This window comes from Bactrocera oleae, chromosome 4 (genome assembly GCF_042242935.1).
Source record: "Bactrocera oleae isolate idBacOlea1 chromosome 4, idBacOlea1, whole genome shotgun sequence".
Classification (NCBI taxonomy): Eukaryota; Metazoa; Arthropoda; class Insecta; order Diptera; family Tephritidae; genus Bactrocera; species Bactrocera oleae.
The window spans coordinates 61,496,318-61,518,383 of NC_091538.1; the positions used below are offsets into that span (position 1 = coordinate 61,496,318).

General features: G+C 27.4%; 1 protein-coding gene across 1 annotated transcript in view; it reads right to left on the reverse strand.

Annotated features, from left to right (window-relative positions):
* Positions 1-9,264: 9,264 nt before the first annotated feature.
* The window catches only part of LOC138857068 (uncharacterized), a 49,810-nt gene continuing 37,008 nt past the window's right edge, over positions 9,265-22,066 (reverse strand). Inside the window, exons 2-6 of the mRNA XM_070108487.1 lie at positions 11,119-11,688; positions 10,937-11,051; positions 10,786-10,876; positions 9,506-9,736; positions 9,265-9,432 (exon numbers count right to left, since the gene is read on the reverse strand). Of these exons, the coding sequence (XP_069964588.1) occupies positions 9,265-9,432; positions 9,506-9,736; positions 10,786-10,876; positions 10,937-11,051; positions 11,119-11,688 (1,175 nt within the window). The remainder of the gene's footprint in view (positions 9,433-9,505; positions 9,737-10,785; positions 10,877-10,936; positions 11,052-11,118; positions 11,689-22,066) is intronic.

Here is a 22,066-nt window from a genome sequence, read left to right on the forward strand (position 1 = left end):
GATCTGAAATTTTGCACTGCTTATTTGTCGGAACCGTCGATGTCGGACCACTATAGCGTATGGCTGCCATACAAAATGAACGACCAAATTCCAGTTCTTACTTGTATAAGGGAAACTATTTTTTTGACGAGATATCTTCACGAAATTTGGCACAGATTAGTACCCAAGGCATAGCAATTCTCCTTAAATAAATTATATTAATAATAATTCAGATCGGACTACTATAGCATATAGCTAACATACAAACTGATTGATCAAAATAATGTAATTTGTATGTGGAGTGGAAGTAAACGATTTTTCTTGTTAAATTGTATTTTTAAATCTCTAACCCAAGTCACGTGACTAATGTGCGGCTCTGCTCGAATTTACCTAGTTCTTACTAGCTTGTTATAGCTTTTGTTATTGTTGATCCGACAATTAAAGCAGATGCTGATGCCGCTGAGTATATTAAATCAGTCAAGCTGTCATGAAGTAGCAATTGTGTTGGCTCATAAACTTGTAAGTACATACACACATACATTCATACTGCGGTCTGTTATAAGCTTAAATCCTTACAGGAAATATCTGCGATATGAAAATGTGCAATCAAAACAAAATCACTGATTATGCGGAGTTCAGTAGCCGTTAAAAGATATGTGCAAATGTTGAAAGAAAAAGAAAAAGAAAACAACAAAAACAAGTTGCAACAACAAAAAACGAAAACAAGTTAGCTGATGACTGTGCAACAAGATGTGCAACATTTAACATTTCCATAGCAAACACGCGCCAATTGTACAAAAAGCAACAATAACAAAAAATGCAACAATAATAACAAACCAAACGACAACAGTAACAGCCATTGCAACAACATTAACAGTCAAATACAAGAGTAATAACAACCAAATACAATAATAATAGCAAACCATATAAAAATAACAACAACTCATTCAGCTGATTTATGCCGATGCTGCGCTATTTCAACGTCCGATTGTGTTAATTGCAGCTTGCGCGAATCGAGATTAACCGCTGCCACATACAAGAACAACAGGTACATTTTGTGGGCGCAAAACTGGCCGAGCAAGTATTGCGCATGTGCGCGCATGGGCGCAATTGACGGCCACCATTAAAGGCCAACCAAGGTAAGTGAATTGGCGTTGAAGGAAATAACCGTTTTTTTTTTTGCAGCCAGATACACCGTATATAAACAACATATATGTATATGCAATTTCATGCAACACATGCTGCAACATGCCACATTTAACAGTTAACGCCGCCGCGGCGTGCATTTTGGCGACAAATATGGGTTAAGTGTGCGTCGGCAGCAGAATTTCGCTCGCTCGATGCCTAAGTATAACGGCGAAAATGTTGCTGGCATGTTGTTGCAATCACAGTTAACACTTTTGACGCATATTCGGATTTTTTTGATTTAAGTGTGCGTGTTTGCTCAATTTTGGTGATGCGTGTATGCGTTGAAAGCATTTGTATAAGAGTAAAAATATGTGTAATTTTTTGCACCGTTTAATCACTTATGGCAAGGCTGTCCAATTGTGTACGACACACAACATGTTGCAGATAAAATGAGGAAAAATAAAATTTAAAAAATTATAATAAAACAAAAACGGCATTTGAGCGCCGCACTGCATTACTCACTGGCAACGTCGCGGCAGCTTTGCTGTTGTTGCTTTTATTGTCGCATATGCTTTCCTGCATGCTTTCTTTATGTGCCTCATTATTGCAATTGTAATTGCCACTAACACTGCATTTGTTATTGTGACTTGCCGTCATATCATTGTTGGAATTATTTTTATCGGAATCCGTCGTCGCACTGTTACACAATCGCGCTGCGTGGCTGGCCATTGCCATAGGCGAACTGGACCAGCGCCTAAAAAAGCACACATCGCTCGATATGACGGACATTTGTTGTTTTTTTTTTTTTTAGTATTACTATTATTGTTATAATTTTGCGTTTTGGTGTGAATTGTCGACGCGATTCTAACGAAAATTTATGCAAATAAACTTCGGTGTGTTGGAATTTGTTTTTGTAACGCCTCGCATATTTTAGCAGCAACAATAATCGACACTACTGCGAAACGAAAAACATTTAAAAACATAATTCAGAAGCAAAAAGAAAAAAAAAAACCATTTTACTAAGAAAAAATAGAAGCTGAGCCACTTATTCGCCCTTTGAACGGCGTATGTGCGAAAACTAAGCGTTTGCTTTGTTTTGGCTAAACGATGGGGCGCACAGCGCGTTTATAATCAAGCAAAACATATTTACTTGTGCAATTGTATATAGCAGTTTTTAAGCAGCTTGTGGGCCTGTGATTCACAATGCACTGCTAACGCACAGGGCAAATAGACGTGTTGCTACAGTGTTGTGACGATATATGGGAGCGCTATAAGTGTAGTGGAGATGAGTACTTTTAAAGCCATCGATAGCATGATAAGGAGCAAGATATTATCTTTCTTTATCTAATTCTTTTTGGAAACCAATATATTTCGATGAACGAATACCAAACAAAGAGAAAACGTTAACTTCTGCAGCTATATGCTATAGTGGTCCGATCTGAGATCTGAACAATATATTAAGAGATTATTGCATTGTTTTAGAAAATAATCAATCAAAAAAGTTTCCCAAACTAGACTTGATTTCGAACGACCATTTTGTATGGCAGCTATGGTCTCTACTGGTTCTATAACGACAGTTGCTTGGAAAGAAATGGACGCGTACAAAATTTCAGACCGTTATCTCGAACACTGCGGTACTAGTTCACGTATGTACAGACAGACAGATAGACGGACCAATAGATAGGGCATGGCTAAATTAATACGGCTTCTAACGCTGATCATTTATATATATACATTTATACTTATAGGGTTTTCCACGTTTCCTTTTAGATGCTACAAACTTTGTGGCAAATTTAATATACCCTGCGCAGGGTATAATGACGCAAGTAGTAGTAATATAAAGTCCAATATACCAGCTCATAATTTTTTAAAAATTCTTAAATTATGCTCTGATCAATTTTAAACCGATATTTCACTTTTTTCCGGGTACTTTTAAAAATTAAGGTGTGCCCTCCTATTGTGAAATTTTGAAAAATCGATTTTCATATTTCGATAGTTTATACCTTTAAAAAAACATACTAAAATTTTAAATCGATATCTGAAATAGTTTTTTAGTTACAGCCATTGGAAGGGTAGCAGCTCTGTTCAATCCAGTCCACCAGTTTGGTTTAAAACGCGTTTTTCTCCAAACAACATTTTTCAAATTCGATGAATTTTCCAATTAGTGATCACACGAAGATAAATGATCCGATCATCATGAAATTTTTTTTTGCAATTATTGCAAATACGAACAAAATGTAGGGTAGAATTAATTTTTTTTGAAAAACGCCGCCATTGTGTCAGTTTTTGATCGTAGGTTATTCTACGGAGAATATCTTAGTTTAACGTGAACTTTTTTTGTAGGTTTTATACACGGAGAAGGCCGGAATCATTGCAGTACGGGAGGACCTGTTTTTTTTTAGCGCCTTCGGAGATTTCGTATAACTCAAAAAAGATTACGTTAATATAGTATTACTGTGTATTCTTAGAACATGTATAAATATACCCTGTAAAAAAGTCAAAATGGTAGTTTTTTCAAACTCCTTTTCTTTAGGCTGTCGCACTAGGTGTGTCTCTAAACACGGAATTTAGGATCACTTGAGCACTCAAATATAAGCTGAGATAATCTAGACCCATTTATGTTGTATCGGCAAGTTTCGATAAGAAAAAAGTTCGAATTTACTTCATCGAAACGGTACCGGACTTATGTACAGCTAACGCCTGATAAATATAAGAGTTAATAAAGCCCTATTCATACCGACATCGTGCGAAGCTGGCTACTGATTCGTCACCAACATAAGTCAGCTTAATCAAGAACAAATTGATGATCAAGATTTCATAGGCACAAGTTTTTAAAACATTTCTTGATGGCATGGATTAACATTTTTTAATTCTTTACTGAGTGCTGTAAAAGTAAGCCTTAAGGTTGCTCGCGATTTCTCTGAGTCGGTAAATTCACACATTATTGATATTTAGTTATTTTAGAAATTTTTATTTTTTTAACATTGCATTGCATTTAAGCAATCCCGACTGTACTTAAAGATGTAGCATTGCATATTGGCTTTGATTATTTTTGAGCCCATAAATATAAATGTGTATTATTTTTATTGAAAATTGTCACAATTTTGGAACCTTATGTGCATACTTTTTTTTGTTTTTTTTGCAAAATTTATATATGGAGAATATATGTATATATATAGAGAATTTATTTCTGCACTTTGTACACGCATAAATATTCCGAATATTTTCTTTAATAAATATTTTATCACATTTAGCAGGCATATCGCTATATCGCTCATAAATTCCATTTGAAGGTTATATTTTTGTTGTTTTTAGCATTTTAACAGTTAATTCGAGTATTTGAAATTTAATGTGGTAATTTTAGTTTCCCATGAAGAATTTTATATGCCTCATTTCCAACATAAAATAATTCTTTATATAAATTAAGAACTGTAATAGCGGAGTATGTATGTATGAATCAAGTCTACGGTAAAAAAAAAATTGCAGTTATCATTGACGTACATATGTAAACACTTACGCATGTACTAAGTACTTGTACCTAAATATGTATTTTATGATTTCCAGTTGATCACCAGTACAATTGCACTGAAAAATTTGTATTTGTATAATACTACTATGTTTAGTTAAGGCTTCGTATACTTATGTACATGTACTTTGTTGATATGCATTTACATAAATATGTACATAGGAACAGCTTTTAAAACGACTTATTGTATTTTTTTTATCTATTGCCACCCACATGCAATTGCAAGCTTTATTTGTTAGGGTGGTAAAAAATTATTGAAATTTGAGTAAATTTAATGTTTTTATAAATAATAATTATTTTAATTATATACAATTTTTTTTTTAAATAAAATATTTTTTTAGAAGTTGTGTTTTAATTTTTTTAATCTAAAAGTGGACTAGAAAGACCTAGTTTTCGCTTAGCGCCCATATGTAGGCAACGATTTTCGAAAATTTTGAATTTATTAATCATAAGCGCGTTTATTTTAATTATAATTTTAATTCTTTTGTTTTGAACTAACACAAATAGACTATAGTGTGTAATATATACGTAAACTGTCGTTATATCTCACAAAGTTTAAAGCGTAATTGCTATTTTGCTTGGTTTAGGATAATCTAATCTATGTTATGCTATATTTCTTTTAATATTTTTACTTACTTGCGATACAAGTGCTTTGGTTTCGGGTGTTGTACTCTCCAGGAAGATTTTCTTAAATTCACTTGGACTAGATAATTTAAATTCCGCCGCCGATGCGATGAAAGCTTGTATTTCTTGTAAACTTTGTTCGGCAATTTCCGGCGAAGCCGAACATTTCTCGATGCGCTGCGAAGCTAATAGCTCAACGCCATTGGCACACCATTGATTAGCCTGCAAAAATAGTTTGAATTTTTTTTTATATAAAATTAAATAAATAGTTTCATATAATTGTTTACCTTTTCTACTCTCTCCATGAGTTCGCGATTCTTGCCAAGTATCTCCACACGCTTGCACAAGCGCTCCGATATTATATCGCACACTCGCTGCAATTCGTCACACTTCGGCTGCACGATCTCCCACGGATAAACGCCGCGTACGCCGAGCAATTGCTGCCCGGCGCTTATAACCTCACCGGCACGCTCAATATCCACACGACTGAGCTCCTGATAGTGCTTCGTATCGGCCATTAGGGTGTCAACACGCTCGACACTCTCGCCGATCTCGGTCATTTCGGCGACGCATTTCAGATGGGCGTCGAAAATTGTCTGCAGCAAAATATAATATATACTTGTGTGTGTATGTGTATGAGTGTCTGTTCAAGCAAAACTTACCTGCAGCTCGCGGAAGTCCTGCTCGAATCGTCGCAGCTCCAGGCACTGTTGCAGGCGATTCCGATGTGTGCGCCAGAATTCGTCGAAGCGGCGTTCGGTCTCCTCCAGCTGCACCAGGAGTCTACGATAATCGCGACAATCATCAAAATGTTGTGGTTTTTTGAATTTATATTGTTGATGATAGATTATTTGATGAGGTGGACGATTGCTAGCGTTCCCTGCACTGGCTCTGCATGTAAGTTCACGGCCAAATAAGGCGTGCCATTGCAACATTTCGGCATTTAAGCCGTATTTGCATTTATTAAAAGAAAATCATAATTTATTTTTTTTTTGTTTTGTTTTTGGTTTTTGAAATGCAATGTTACACATTTGGGGTTTTTGTAATTGCGGTAAGTTTTTCGTGAAGAATCGGATTTATTGAAGATGCGTTAGAATGTGTTTTTTTTGTGGCGAATAAAGTGAAAAAGAGAGACAAGAGAATACAATATGCTGATGAGCGCAATGACAGACTAATGAAGCGGTGCGTTGTTTCGCTGAAGTTGTTGTAGAAATTCGTATATGTAAATTAACGAGTGCTCTTTTTTGGTGATGGAGTGCGGGTAAGAATTTTTGAAGTGTATGCCGTGTGTGTGCTTGAAAACCCGATTGAGCGTGGTAATAAGTTTTGGAAATTTTGATAATAAGATATGTATGAAACTTAAAAAGTACCGTTTGATTGTTGTTGGGTGTTGGAGTGTATACAAAATGGAATATGCTTCGAATGAGCGTGTGTTATTCTTGATTTTTTCAGAGCTAAATTTTCTCGTATAATATCTTTTTATGTTGATTATGAATTTTATTCTTAAAAAAATTAAACTAAAATGAAACAAATAATAACTAAAATAACGTTGCATAAAATATTTTTATAACAACAAATAACGTTGCTATAATTGTTTCTGTATATACAAATGTAATTTATTTGTTTATGTACTTAAAGAAATCTTCTATATTCATAAGCCTCGCACCGTTTTACTTGTGTTATTATGCTTAATGCTATATTTCAAAATATAATAACTCTTAATCAAAGGAAATGTTGTTTACTTTAAGAGCACAATCCTTTTTAATATATATTTAATGCTTGTTTTTAATTTAACTTCTTCATAAACATGCAACATTTAAAATTACTAAATCACTTTTGAAAAAAGCTAATTTTAGGTGTATGTATGTATACTCAATAACAACAACGACAACAACAATATTAACAAGTAAGCGCTTGGTTTTTAAACGGATCCAACTTTATAGAGGAATAAATATATAGTTATATTTTTTTTATATTGTATGAAGCTAATCTCGTGTCTTGGGGCATGCGATTATGAACAACTGAGGAAAAAATATGAGAAACAATATTAATAAATAACAAAATAAAGAAAAACATAAACTTCGGTTGTACAGAAGTTATAATACCTTTTACAGGTGTATTTTTTATAGCATAAAGGGTATAAAAACATCTCTAACTTGATTTTGATCGATAAGTTTGTACAACTATATGCTGATATACATATATGTATATGATCTGAACTATTTGTTCCAAAATTTTAGCGTTGCTGTGGATAATAATCTATGCCAAATTTCATGAAGATAATTTGTGAAATAAAATAGTTTTCCATAAAACGACTTGATTTTGATCGGTCAGTTTGTATGGTAACTATAGGCTATAGAGATATGATCAAAACAATTTCTTCGGAGATTGCAACATTGTCTTAGGCAATAATTGACGCCGAATTTCGTGAAGATATATCGTCAAATAAAAAAGATTTCCATACAAGAACTTGATTCCGATCGTTCAGTTTATATGGCAGTTCGATATTTATTTATAATTTTTTTTATTTGTTTGCAAATTATTTGGTAAGAATAACTTATGTTTCTTGAATAACCTATTTTCATTTTAACTTCTTTCTTCATGCTAAAAGCATTTTTTCTGTTAGTTCTGAAAATTTATCGGTTTGTAGATGTAGAAAACATAATGTGCCTATTTCACAAAGTCAAAAATTTTAATATATTTTGTTTTTAAAGATTGGTCCTTTGCCACGATAGACTACGTAACCAGCATTTACACGTATTTTTATTCGGAAATAAATTAGCAACTCATTAACATTCGTCAAAAATATTATGGGAATTTTCACTCCGTTATAATAACCATAACCTTGACCACTGCGTTTGGCAGACGCTATTTTATTGTAATAAAAACAACTAATTCATAGCTGCTCCTATAATAATATTTTATAATTATGTATATAAAATGAGAATCCTCTCTTAATCGTTAAGTCAGCTTAATTTCGATTATTTGTTTTGAACGCTCTGCGAAATAAGAGTATAAAATTCTTTCCATTTAGAATCAACTAAGTTGAATGAAATTAATTGTAAATTCAAAGAATCGAGTTTTTGTGGCAAGTATTTTCAAAGAATTATAGCTTGTAAAAAATTCGAAACTTCTTTTTACTAATGCAACTGAACTCGATTAGCGCTATACAACGTTTTTTTTTTATTGTATCAAAACTTATACTCTTTAAGAATATTTTCGATGATCTCGAATTTCTATTATGAAAAAGTAAGGTTATTTTCTAACTGAAAAATAAAACTAAATATAATTTTTCACAGTGTATTCTATGGCAAAATTTTAAGCCATATTAGAATACTACAGCTATGTGTACATATTTTTAAAATTACATAACTGTAAAAGTGTAAAAAAATAATTTTTTTTTGTATTTTTTACTCAGAACAAATAATTTATGATTTTCCTTTTCAACATATTACCAACAACAATATATCGTATAATTGTAGTCAATTTACAGTTAGATATAAAATTGAAAATCACTTTACAAAACCAGTGCAGAGCTATAAATGTTACGCAAATCAATTATGTACCATAGAAAAGAGTTACTACAGTGAATAATACAGAAGTAAGAAAAATATATATATTTGAAATACTACTACCAAAGGATTTGTATGGGAGGATATCCAGAGGAATCAGTTAAAGGAAAAGTGGTTGGAAGTTTGGTAGTTATAGAGAAAGAGAGTTTGAAATTTAAATCAAGGCTGCTGTAAAATTGCTATATACTCAAGTGAAAGCAAATTAAAGCACGAAAGAGTAAATTAGAGAACAGACAGGCGTTAAGTGAGTAACGAAAAAGTGTGAATAGAAAATTTACCGCTCGATTGCGCTGACATTGCCGGTGCGTTCGGAGAATTCCTTAATCTCTTCATTGCCTTTGATATTATTCAACAGAGTTTCGCCGTGTTTAGCAGCGGCCAAAATCTCTTCCTACACGAAAAAATAAAAATATTAATAATTTTGAAATTCACAAATTAGTTTATAGATGAAACCTTCAAACGCTCATAATCGCTGCCTTGCACATCAATTAGCTTTTGCGTGGCCTCCACAGAGTTGGGGAATTCCGTGTCGTGTATGGTTTGTATGAAAATATCCAATTCGGTTGAGACCTGATGTGTGAGACTAGAAAATTTCTCCAGTGACTGTGGAGAGAGTGTAGATAATATTAATTAATTTATGTTTCTTGTAATATAAATATGTGGGAGATTGACTTACTATTCGTTGCTGTATCCACTCGTGATGGGAATATATTAACGTTCCGCCCATATCCACTGTTAACTGGCTTTTGTCTATGTACTCGTGCAGATCAGTGAGCGCCGAACATACTACGAGCCGAAAGCGATATTCATCTTTTGAGAACTTTGTGCTTACTTCGGATATGGCTTTTTGGAACAGTCCTGATGGCCGTAGTACATACACTACATGTATTACGCCGGGAAAGTAGATCTGTGTAAAATAATGAAATATTTGCTAAATTGTTTGTCTACGAAAATTTGGGAAGCTTTTACTTAGATTCACAGATTAATACTATATTGTAAAGTTTAAGAAAGTTTATACGCCATAAAGTTCTATATGTAAATTATGCTTAGAGGGTATTAAAGGCTATTCAACTCTGAGACCAGCCAAGCTTTCCTTAAGTCATATGGCTGAAAGTGCGGTGTATAGATTTTATATCAGTTAAAGGACTATCATCTGAACAGTCGAGTCTACGTATGAGAACGAACCCGGACTTTTAACCAGAACTGTAAACTGTAAACTCGGCAGTATTTCTCGAAATTTTTTGCGATATGTTTTCAACCGCGACAACAACTTCCAAGCACTATTCCTCAAAATCATTGCGGCTCTTTTCCCGACAGTCGGGTCAACGTAAGCGGAAAGATCCTACATTTTTATGCGGATAAGAACTATCACCTCGACAGCTTTCCTAAAAAATATCAGTAGTGTGTTTCGGATCACAACAACAATAAAAATAATGAAATAGATAAAGGAATAAGCTGTGATGTTATAATAATAAGATGGCAAGGTCTGACTTTTCAAAGGATGTAGACCTTTAGATTCAAAGTAAATGCGGTCAACAATTTTCTGCTCTTCAATATACTTTCAAACTTAGAAATATCAGAAAGAGTATGTATATCGTTAGTAGGTATTGATGGATCGACATATTTTCGAAGTATTTTTAGGTTAAGTTCGCAGTCATATACTGCTTAAGCTTATAATAGTGCATTGACTGTAGAATTTTTTTGCTCTCAACTAAAATTACTATTTTAAGGTTATACACATTTTTAAAACTTGCAAATAAGTATATTTTCTCACAGTCTAAAGATAATACTTTTAAATAATTTTAGGTATCTAAATACAGTTTAACGTCGGTTCAGAGCATAGAACTTGCTATCTTTTCCGATTTAAAAACCATAAAACCCTAAATCTGCACCCTCGATTGACTATAGAAATTATATAAATTCTACTTTAGTACTTGGAAGTTTGAAATAAATTACCGATATTCGCTGCAGCGCTGTTTTCACCGACGTCCATTTGTCCTTCCGTCGATCGATGATCAGCTGAAAGCCCAAATCGGTATCTTGCAGCCTAGAAATGTTAGAAATCATTACTAAAAATATTTCATAAAATTGACAATGCCTTGCTTACGATGGCACTGATGTGAGATATAAAATTAATTTCTGATAATCAGCCTCCTCCAATAAATTGAAATTGTTATTATCTGGGAATATGATTAGCGGGCAACCGCCATGAGACCGTCCACCTAAAAAATGAAGTACAAAGTAATTAAGCTCAATGTAATGATAACATACTAGTTTCGAAGCGTTTACCTGTTATGATCGCATGTTGCGGATGTAACAGATCAGCAACATCGGCAATATTTAGTACACCCTCCCCGCTCATTGCAGCTGCTGCCGCCGCTGGGCTAATGTGTTCCAACAGCGAGTTAATGCACTCAGCTGCCGGCAGTTGCTGTTGTTGTTGGGGTGTTTGTGTTTGCGGTCGCAATGTTACTAGCGCTTCTGTGGCATATGAGACACTCTGTGCTGTTACTGGATTGCTGTTAATACCGCCGTTACTGTTATTACTTGTTGCAATTTGTTGTTGTGTTTTTGTTGGTGTTGCTGCTCTGTGTGCCGGCGTTGTATTGTTGCTTGATATGCTGCCGGTACGTTGCAAATGTTGTTGTTGTTGTTGCTGCTGCTGCTGTTGTTGTGTACTACTGGTGCTGGTGGTGCTCGCGAGCATTGACTGATGCAACACCGTTTGTATTGAGGCGCCACTACTCACCGATGTTTGCGACTCGAGCATATGTTGATTAATCAATTGTTGTTGGCGTTGTTGTGCGGCACTCAAAACAATTGCCTGCGATTCAGCGAGTACGCTCTCAACGTCATTATCTGTAGAGAAAGAGAGAACATGGTGAGAAAAGTAAATGCAAATGAGTATCATAAACTAATTTAAAGTTATGATAAGAAAGCTTTCGATGGTAAATAATTTAGCAGAATATTCAACAGAGATTTATTAGTTAAGTTGAGATTTAAGCGCATGCTTAGTAATTTAATGTGTAATGTAGTAATACGAGTGTCTTATTTTTGGATCTTCGATTTTATCGTATAAGTATAAAAAACTGTGTCTCAAAATATGTATATACATATATCTTCATTAGATCTCAATCTTAATCCTTAGAATGTTTTGTAAAATATACGTATGTATGTTAAGTTATGACAGAACTATTACGGAGCAATTTAGGGATCGGCCTAATATGTAGGCGAAAGCCAAATATATACCGATCAACATAATTAATTTTGCCACACTTTTTAGTAGAAGTTTTTAGAGCAAATTTAAATAATAATGCCTTTAGTCATATTTCCACAAAAATTTGTGGTAAAAGTTTCAAATTGATAAGCCATAAGCGGCCAAAGTGAAAAAATTATATATGTATTTATATTATTCCCTGAACAGGGTATGCCACAAAGTTTGTAAAACCCAGTCTATCCGTCTGTCGGCATATATGCAAACAAGCACCCGAGCTTTTGAGACATCGATATGAAATTTTGCACACCTCCTTTTCTACACAAGATGCTGCGCATTGTCGGAACCGCCGATATCTGACCACTATACTTGTAGCATATGACTGTAGAAACTGAACGATCAAAATAAAGCTGTTGTATGGAAAACTTTTTCATTTAAAGAGATATCTTCACGAAATTTGACACATGTTATATGATTGGTATAACCTTTCTTATGCTTCTGTGAAATTTGTTCTCCCTATACCAGTTAGTTTGTGTTTGGTAGCTGTTTTTTTTTACGACGAACAGTTTGTTTGGCGATTTTCACTTTGGAAAAAAAATTTAACGGGCACAAGTATTTGAGTGGCCCAAAGCATTCAGTGAAGATCGTAATGTCATCGAAAACTTGCCTCATGCGATTAGTTCATCCACCTTTGTTAATGACGATAACATGGAAAAAGTTGACAAAATAATGCTTGAAAATCGTTGTGCTGGCTTTAAAACGACAACAGAGGATGTCAACTTCTCTTATGGATCGTATCAACACATTTTGGTCAATGTTTTGCGTATAAAGTGAATCAATGCTAGACTCGTACCAAAATACCTGAATGCGACGTAATATTCTAGTATTATTGTGGCTGACTATGACCTGACTATTGACCTTGTGCATTAGCCATGCCATCGGATCAGGAGTATTTAATGTATAAATCGTAAAATTTTATTTTTTCATTTGAATATCAGAAATAAATATCAAAATACATAGTAACACATAACACGAAAAGTTGTATAAAAGAAAATGTAAAGTATTTTCAATTTCTCTGTTAATTTGTACATTGATTTAATTATTATTATTTTTTGCCAAGCTTTGTTGGCTTTCATTTGGCAAATAAAAATAAAGCATTGCCTTCTGCTGTCTGGCGAACTGTTGAAAGCTTATGAAAAATTTCAACCTAAATAAATATTGTAAAAAATTATGTTTTTTTTTCTTTCCTTTTATTATTATTTTATTTAATTATTTTTTTCTTTTGCACTATACGCACTTTTATTGAGCTTAATTGACTGAAATTGTAAAGAATTATGGAGTGTCCCATATAACTTCATTTGTAGTTAGAAAAGTCTGCAACTTTAAATGCTGACAATTGGCAAATGAACCTTTGGTTAGAGAAAAATAAATTTATTTTACAAGTAACTGTTAACAAAGTAAATCTTTGGCGTCAGAAATTAGCAAAAAAACGACTATGAAGTGGCAAAGAATATAGCTGGTTCGTCATTGAGAACAGTAATCAAGTTATGATAAATGTCTCAAATTTAATTTAACTACTTTTAACTACATTCACAAATCACGGAAATTTTATAGTCCTATCTATATTGGCATTGGTATTTCTAAATAGAAGTAACAGCTTACTAAATTGCCTATGAAACTAACTAACAGGTTGTAATTACATAAATTCATAAAATTATAGTTGGCAGATATTTCATATTCTCTTTTGTAATTTGTCTCTAATCGTTTTCCGACTTAATTAACAGTTTGTCACACATACACATTGATACATATATATTAACCCAACACCGCCTACTGCCCTCAGGCGTCCTACACAGAATGCATTTTGATCGAGAAAGGCAACAATTAACTGACCTTCTCTAGCTCTCACTATAATTTAGAATTTGTTGAGTTCACAATGGAGACGTCACATTTGTAACATTTGACAGTGAATTACAGATACGCGCATACACACATACATGCATACACAAATAATCATGGAGAGAAGTATCCACGATCATTTGTACTTTCGATTAGAAAGGTAATAACCAGCTAATACGATATAAAACATATAAGCATAGACGAAAATAACAAAAGAGAGATACAAAAACTATAAATATAAGTAGAAGAATTGACGTGATGAAGTAAAACATAAGTTAATTGCTATTGTGGTAAAACAAAGCAAAAAATAAATAAAACAGAAATTTGCAAAGCAAAAATTTCTGAAAAAGGCAAAACGAATTTAAATCTGTAATTCTAAAAAAAAGGAAAAATAATAAAAACTATATAAATAGAAATACACCAAACAATTAGGAAATAATTTTTTTCGGTTTTTATAGTAGAGGTTTTAAAAAAAGTAGAAATTATAGATTCACTGCAATAATATGTACGTAAACAATGGAGACCGTTGCGGTTGACAACACACAGATTTACTATATAATGTACATATGTGGTTTTTATAAATGCATTACACAAAAATTATAAATATAAATCTGAATATATATATATAAATAAAAATATAAATATAAATATAAATATGAATATAAATATAAATATAAATATAAATACAAATATAAATATAAATATAAATATAAATATAAATATAAATATAAATATAAATATAAATATAAATATAAATATAAATATAAATATAAATATAAATATAAATATAAATATAAATATAAATATAAATATAAATATAAATATAAATATAAATATAAATATAAATATAAATATAAATATAAATATAAATATAAATATAAATCTGAATATATATATATATAAATATAAATTTAAATATAAATATAAATATAAATATAAATATGAATATAAATAAAAATAAAAATATAAATATAAATATAAATATAAATATAAATATAAATATAAATATAAATATAAATATAAATATAAATATAAATACATACATAAATGTAAACATAAATATAAATATAAATATAAATATAAATATAAATATAAATATAAATATAAATACAAATACAAATACAAATATAAATATAAATGTAAATAAAAATATAAATATAAATATAAATATAAATATAAATATAAATATAAATATAAATATAAATATAAATATAAATATAAATATAAATATAAATATAAATATAAATATAAATATAAATATAAATATAAATATAAATATAAATATAAATATACATATAAATACATACATAAATGTAAATATAAATATAAATATAAATAAAAATAAAAATATAAATATAAATATAAATATAAATATAAATATAAATATAAATATAAATATAAATATAAATATAAATATAAATACATACATAAATGTAAACATAAATATAAATATAAATATAAATATAAATATAAATATAAATATAAATATAAATATAAATACAAATACAAATACAAATATAAATATAAATATAAATAAAAATATAAATATAAATATAAATATAAATATAAATATAAATATAAATATAAATATAAATATAAATATAAATATAAATATAAATATAAATATAAATATAAATATAAATAAAAATAAAAATATAAATATAAATATAAATATAAATATACATATAAATACATACATAAATGTAAATATAAATATAAATATAAATATAAATATAAATATAAATATAAATATAAATATAAATATAAATATAAATAAAAATATAAATATAAATATAAATATAAATATAAATATAAATATAAATATAAATATAAATATAAATATAAATATAAATATAAATATAAATATAAATATAAATATAAATATACATATAAATACATACATAAATGTAAATATAAATATAAATATAAATAAAAATAAAAATATAAATATAAATATAAATATAAATATAAATATAAATATAAATATAAATATAAATATAAATATAAATATAAATATAAATATAAATATACATATAAATACATACATAAATGTAAATATAAATACAAATACAAATACAAATACAAATATAAATATAAATGTAAATAAAAATATAAATATAAATATAAATATAAATATAAATATAAATATAAATATAAATATAAATATAAATATAAATATAAATATAAATATAAATATAAATATAAATACAAATACAAATACAAATATAAATATAAATGTAAATAAAAATATAAATATAAATATAAATATAAATATAAATATAAATATAAATATAAATATAAATATAAATATAAATATAAATATAAATATAAATATAAATATAAATATAAATATAAATATAAATATAAATATAAATATAAATATAAATATACATATAAATACATACATAAATGTAAATATAAATATAAATATAAATAAAAATAAAAATATAAATATAAATATAAATATAAATATAAATATAAATATAAATATAAATATAAATATAAATATAAATATAAATAAAAATATAAATATAAATATAAATATAAATATAAATATAAATATAAATATAAATATAAATATAAATATAAATACAAATACAAATACAAATATAAATATAAATGTAAATAAAAATATAAATATAAATATAAATATAAATATAAATATAAATATAAATATAAATATAAATATAAATATAAATATAAATATAAATATAAATATAAATATAAATATAAATATAAATATAAATATAAATATACATATAAATACATACATAAATGTAAATATAAATATAAATATAAATAAAAATAAAAATATAAATATAAATATAAATATAAATATAAATATAAATATAAATATAAATATAAATATAAATATAAATATACATATAAATATAAATATAAATATAAATATAAATATAAATATAAATATAAATATAAATATAAATATAAATATAAATATAAATATAAATATAAATATAAATATATATATAAATACATACATAAATGTAAATATAAATATAAATATAAATACATACATAAATGTAAACATAAATATAAATATAAATATAAATATAAATATAAATATAAATATAAATATAAATATAAATATAAATACAAATACAAATACAAATATAAATATAAATATAAATAAAAATATAAATATAAATATAAATATAAATATAAATATAAATATAAATATAAATATAAATATAAATATAAATATAAATATAAATATAAATATAAATATAAATAAAAATAAAAATATAAATATAAATATAAATATACATATAAATACATACATAAATGTAAATATAAATATAAATATAAATATAAATATAAATATAAATATACATATAAATATAAATATAAATATAAATATAAATATAAATATAAATATAAATATAAATATAAATATAAATATAAATATAAATATACATATAAATACATACATAAATGTAAATATAAATATAAATATAAATATAAATAAAAATAAAAATATAAATATAAATATAAATATAAATATAAATATAAATATAAATATAAATATAAATATAAATATAAATATAAATATAAATATAAATATAAATATAAATATAAATATAAATATAAATATAAATATAAATATAAATATAAATATAAATATAAATATAAATAAAAATAAAAATATAAATATAAATATAAATATAAATATACATATAAATACATACATAAATGTAAATATAAATATAAATATAAATATAAATATAAATATAAATATAAATATAAATATAGATATAAATATAAATATAAATATAAATATAAATATAAATATAAATATAAATATAAATATAAATATAAATATAAATATAAATACAAATACAAATACAAATATAAATATAAATATAAATAAAAATATAAATATAAATATAAATATAAATATAAATATAAATATAAATATAAATATAAATATAAATATAAATATAAATATAAATATAAATATAAATATAAATATAAATATAAATATAAATATAAATATAAATATAAATATAAATATAAATATAAATATACATATAAATACATACATAAATGTAAATATAAATATAAATATAAATATAAATATAAATATAAATATAAATATAAATATAAATATAAATATAAATATAAATATAAATATAAATATAAATATAAATATAAATATACATATAAATACATACATAAATGTAAATATAAATATAAATATAAATATAAATATTAAGAAAGTGTTCTACATTTTATAATATATAAATAGAATTAAAATAGATAGAAGAGGGGGGTAATTTCGTAATGTTACTGTGTAAAGAAAATTTTGGAAAAGTATATATATAATTCTTTCGAACATAAAAAGGTAAGTTAACCCTACATTCCATGAACAAAAAAAAATTTTAGCAACAGCTAAAAATATAAAATCAAAACTTGGTTATTTAATTTTTTCACATAAATTATGGAGTTATGTTAAAAGTATGTTAATGCAAAAGTTGTAGATCCTTTTATTACCTATAACTTTGTTAAGTAACTTTTTTCCATAGGACTCGTAGTTTTGCCGGAAATCGAGATAAGCCGTTTTAAACTCCTAAAAATTCAGCCATCCTCTCTTTCCCCTTCCTCTTCCCTTCACTTTTTCGCCTGTAAATTATCTACACTTTAATTTTATCTTTATTTTATCCTTCTTTTCAAATGGGTTTTAGCCCTGCTATGATTTTTATTGCTGTCAAAAGTTATCTAACCTGGTCTACTTGCCAAAAATTGTGTTGAAGAAGCAACGCTTAAGTATTGACTTATATGAAGAAACCTATATATTTTTTATGTACATTTTTACGAATTATGTAAATATATATATTTTCAAGCACCTGTTCTACCACCAAAGTGGAATAACAGCTGCTCAAAGTAACCCAGTTCACCTTAACATTGCACACACTTATCAAGGCGATAGACATTTATACCCATATTTGAGAGAGTAAATCTTCGCGGATCAAAGTATCTGGATCACTGTTCATTTAGCTACAGTTTTATATATTTAATTTTAGTTTTTTTAGTTATATATGTTTTTCTCAAAGAAAATCAGATATACGCATACATTTTTATATCACAGCAGACTTTTCAGTGCTATCCCTAATATTCCCAGAAGGGCGTTCCCTCAGCGTGTGTCACATAAAATATGTATGAGCAAATATGAGTACTGTAATTTCAATCATCAGCTCACGCGATATGTGTTTACATCTGCATTTAGGTATGCACTTATTCATTAGCAAAAAATATCTATTAACAGACACAGACCATAATACACCAATTTGTGCCCCGTAGAAAAATATACGAAGGGTAAAATAAACGATGAAATTTTTAATGCTGAATTCACTGAAATATTCTACAGGAAAAAGACATATGCAAAAAATTTCAGACCGATATCTCAAAAACTAAGAATCATAAATTATCTGATATATACATATACATAAGGGCAACCGATGTTTAATTCTTACGAATTTCGTGCCAAATTTAGATACGAGAATGGAAAACTATAATAATTTCCTTTCATTGACGAAATAGTTTTTCCTACAGGGTGCTTAGGCACGTAGTTCGTGTAAATCATTTACTGTGAGAAAATAAGTAAATACCAAAATTACGTGAAATAAGCTATACAAATTTAATAAAAATGCCGTCACAAGCAAATATGATAATAAGGGTTTTGTGTGTGGACATATGTACATATAATATAATAGGTATATATATGGTATATAATAAATAAGTATGGGTAAACAGAGAAATCTTTTAGTAGCAGAAAATTCTAAATATGTGCATGAGCTCATATACAATAAATGTTAGATGTTTGCTGAAAGTTTCGTGATTATTTAATACATATTACTTACATAAAAAATTTACTTCATAGAGAAGAGGAAGAGCTGACAAACATAAACAATTATTTCTGTTAAAAAAGCGGAAATTAGGTTGAGATTGCTGATAATTTCTTTAAAAAATATAAATAATATATATATATAATATATATTATATTATGAGCAAGAAAAAAATGATTTTGTAGTCAATCAGCTAATTTTTATACTTAAATGTAAAATTCGTTACAATAAGTCAGTGTGGTTGCCTGCGGTCTGGCGTCACCCATTTCAACCAACCAACCATAAGTCGTAATTTGAGTGCCGCTATAATTCGAGGTTTAAAGTATACGTTTTCATTTAGCAAGAACTTGTACAAGATGATATTATCGCAGAAAGTCGGTTCTTAAACAATTAAAAAATCTTAAAATAAATCAATAACTTCTGTTCACTTTGTTTCTCGACATGTTCTGAACTATTTAAGCACTCGTTACTGTAGGAGTAACGTGTGCATTAAAAAAGTGAGATATGTTTCAATTATCGACTCGTGACATTTACTAATCACTTAGTGATCGTTTTATAAAGCAAATAATTACTTTACAATACTTTTCATTATTTCATATTCTCAATGCAAGCAAATTGATGAGTAAATAAGTAAGTATTTACTTATATAAAGTATATATGTTATATATAAAGAAGCCTTATTATATTATGAGTACTTTTCGCCATTTAATCAAGAGTCAAGAGATTTAAACATATTTAATGCCTTTACAAAGGCTTCTACTGACATCAATCCAAAAGTTCCAATGGAGAAGGGTAAAAAGACAATATGAAACTGAAAAATTTAGTTGGCATAGTTAGACTCGAAATTAACTTTGGTCTGAAATTCAGGGATTCAACTTTTTGTTACGGAAAATATTACATTTCAACAATAGTTTTTGTAATATTTCGAAATTGACACAACTTTGGATAGGAAGTTGTTTGGTAGATCTTAAAAACTGGGTGTTGAGAGTTTGAGTAATATTTATGTATATATTAGATATGCCTACATATATACTAGGATGGAGAGAAAAAAAAATTTTTTTTTTTTGCTTAGCCTGAGGTGTCAAATTTGTATATTATAAAAAACGAAAAGTACTGGAAAATTTTTTTTAACATCTTTTAAAGTAAATTTCGAGTTAAAATTTTTTTTGGACAAAAACAATTTTTTTTTTGGTTTAAATTCTTCACATTTATATAAAAACTATCAAATTTGACGGTTTTTGACTAAAAATTTATTTTAACGCTTATGCTTTCCATATTGTCGTTTAAGACTTTTTTAGAACTCCAATAATGACCACAAAAATTTTTTTTAAGTTGATAACTTTTAATTGGCAGAAAGAGAACTCTCCACAGCTTCTAGAACATTTACCAAAAGTTTTTTACGAAATAAAAATTTCGAAACTTTACTTTAAACTCTAGATGATAAAAATTTTTTTTTATTATCTACAAATTTGAAACTTAGGCTAAGCGAAAATTTTTTCGCTCTACCCCACTATATATAGATATGGATATAGATATAGATATAGATATAGATATAGATATAGATATAGATATAGATATAGATATAGATATAGATATAGATATAGATATAGATATAGATATAGATATAGATATAGATATTGCGCAAAAAACCACGAGTTGATTAACAATCAGGTTTTCCTACATGTTTAATGAGATTGGCAGGAAATCCTCTACTATAAGGTGCAGCATATGAAGAAGATTGGTTCTATAAAAGTGGCATTATGAAATTACCTTTAACATGACAACAAGTTATCGTACAAAACAGTGTTATTTGACCTGAATCTGATCATTTGAGCTATGCTAAATAAAACCTTTAAATAAAGCAAATAAATAACGGAATTCTTTTTACTAGACCTTACACGTAAAATAAAAATCAAGATACAACACATACATATATGTTCATACACAGAAATGTCCAACAACAAATAGAAATAATATTGTTTGAATAAAAAAGTATTCAGTATTCAAAAATGTGTCTGCGCAGTGTAATTTGCTGCTATTATTATTAAATGTATAGCAATTCAACATGAGTACTTACAAAAGTCTGTAGACGTCGAACAAAAAAATCAAACAATAAAACGAAAAACCAACAACAACAACAAAATACTGCTACACAGAAACCAGACAAAACAAAAACGCAAAGTTAGCAAAAATATGATTTTATATAGAATCGAAAAAATCATAATTTTTTTGTTGGTGAAAAAAGGTAAAATTTGGAATT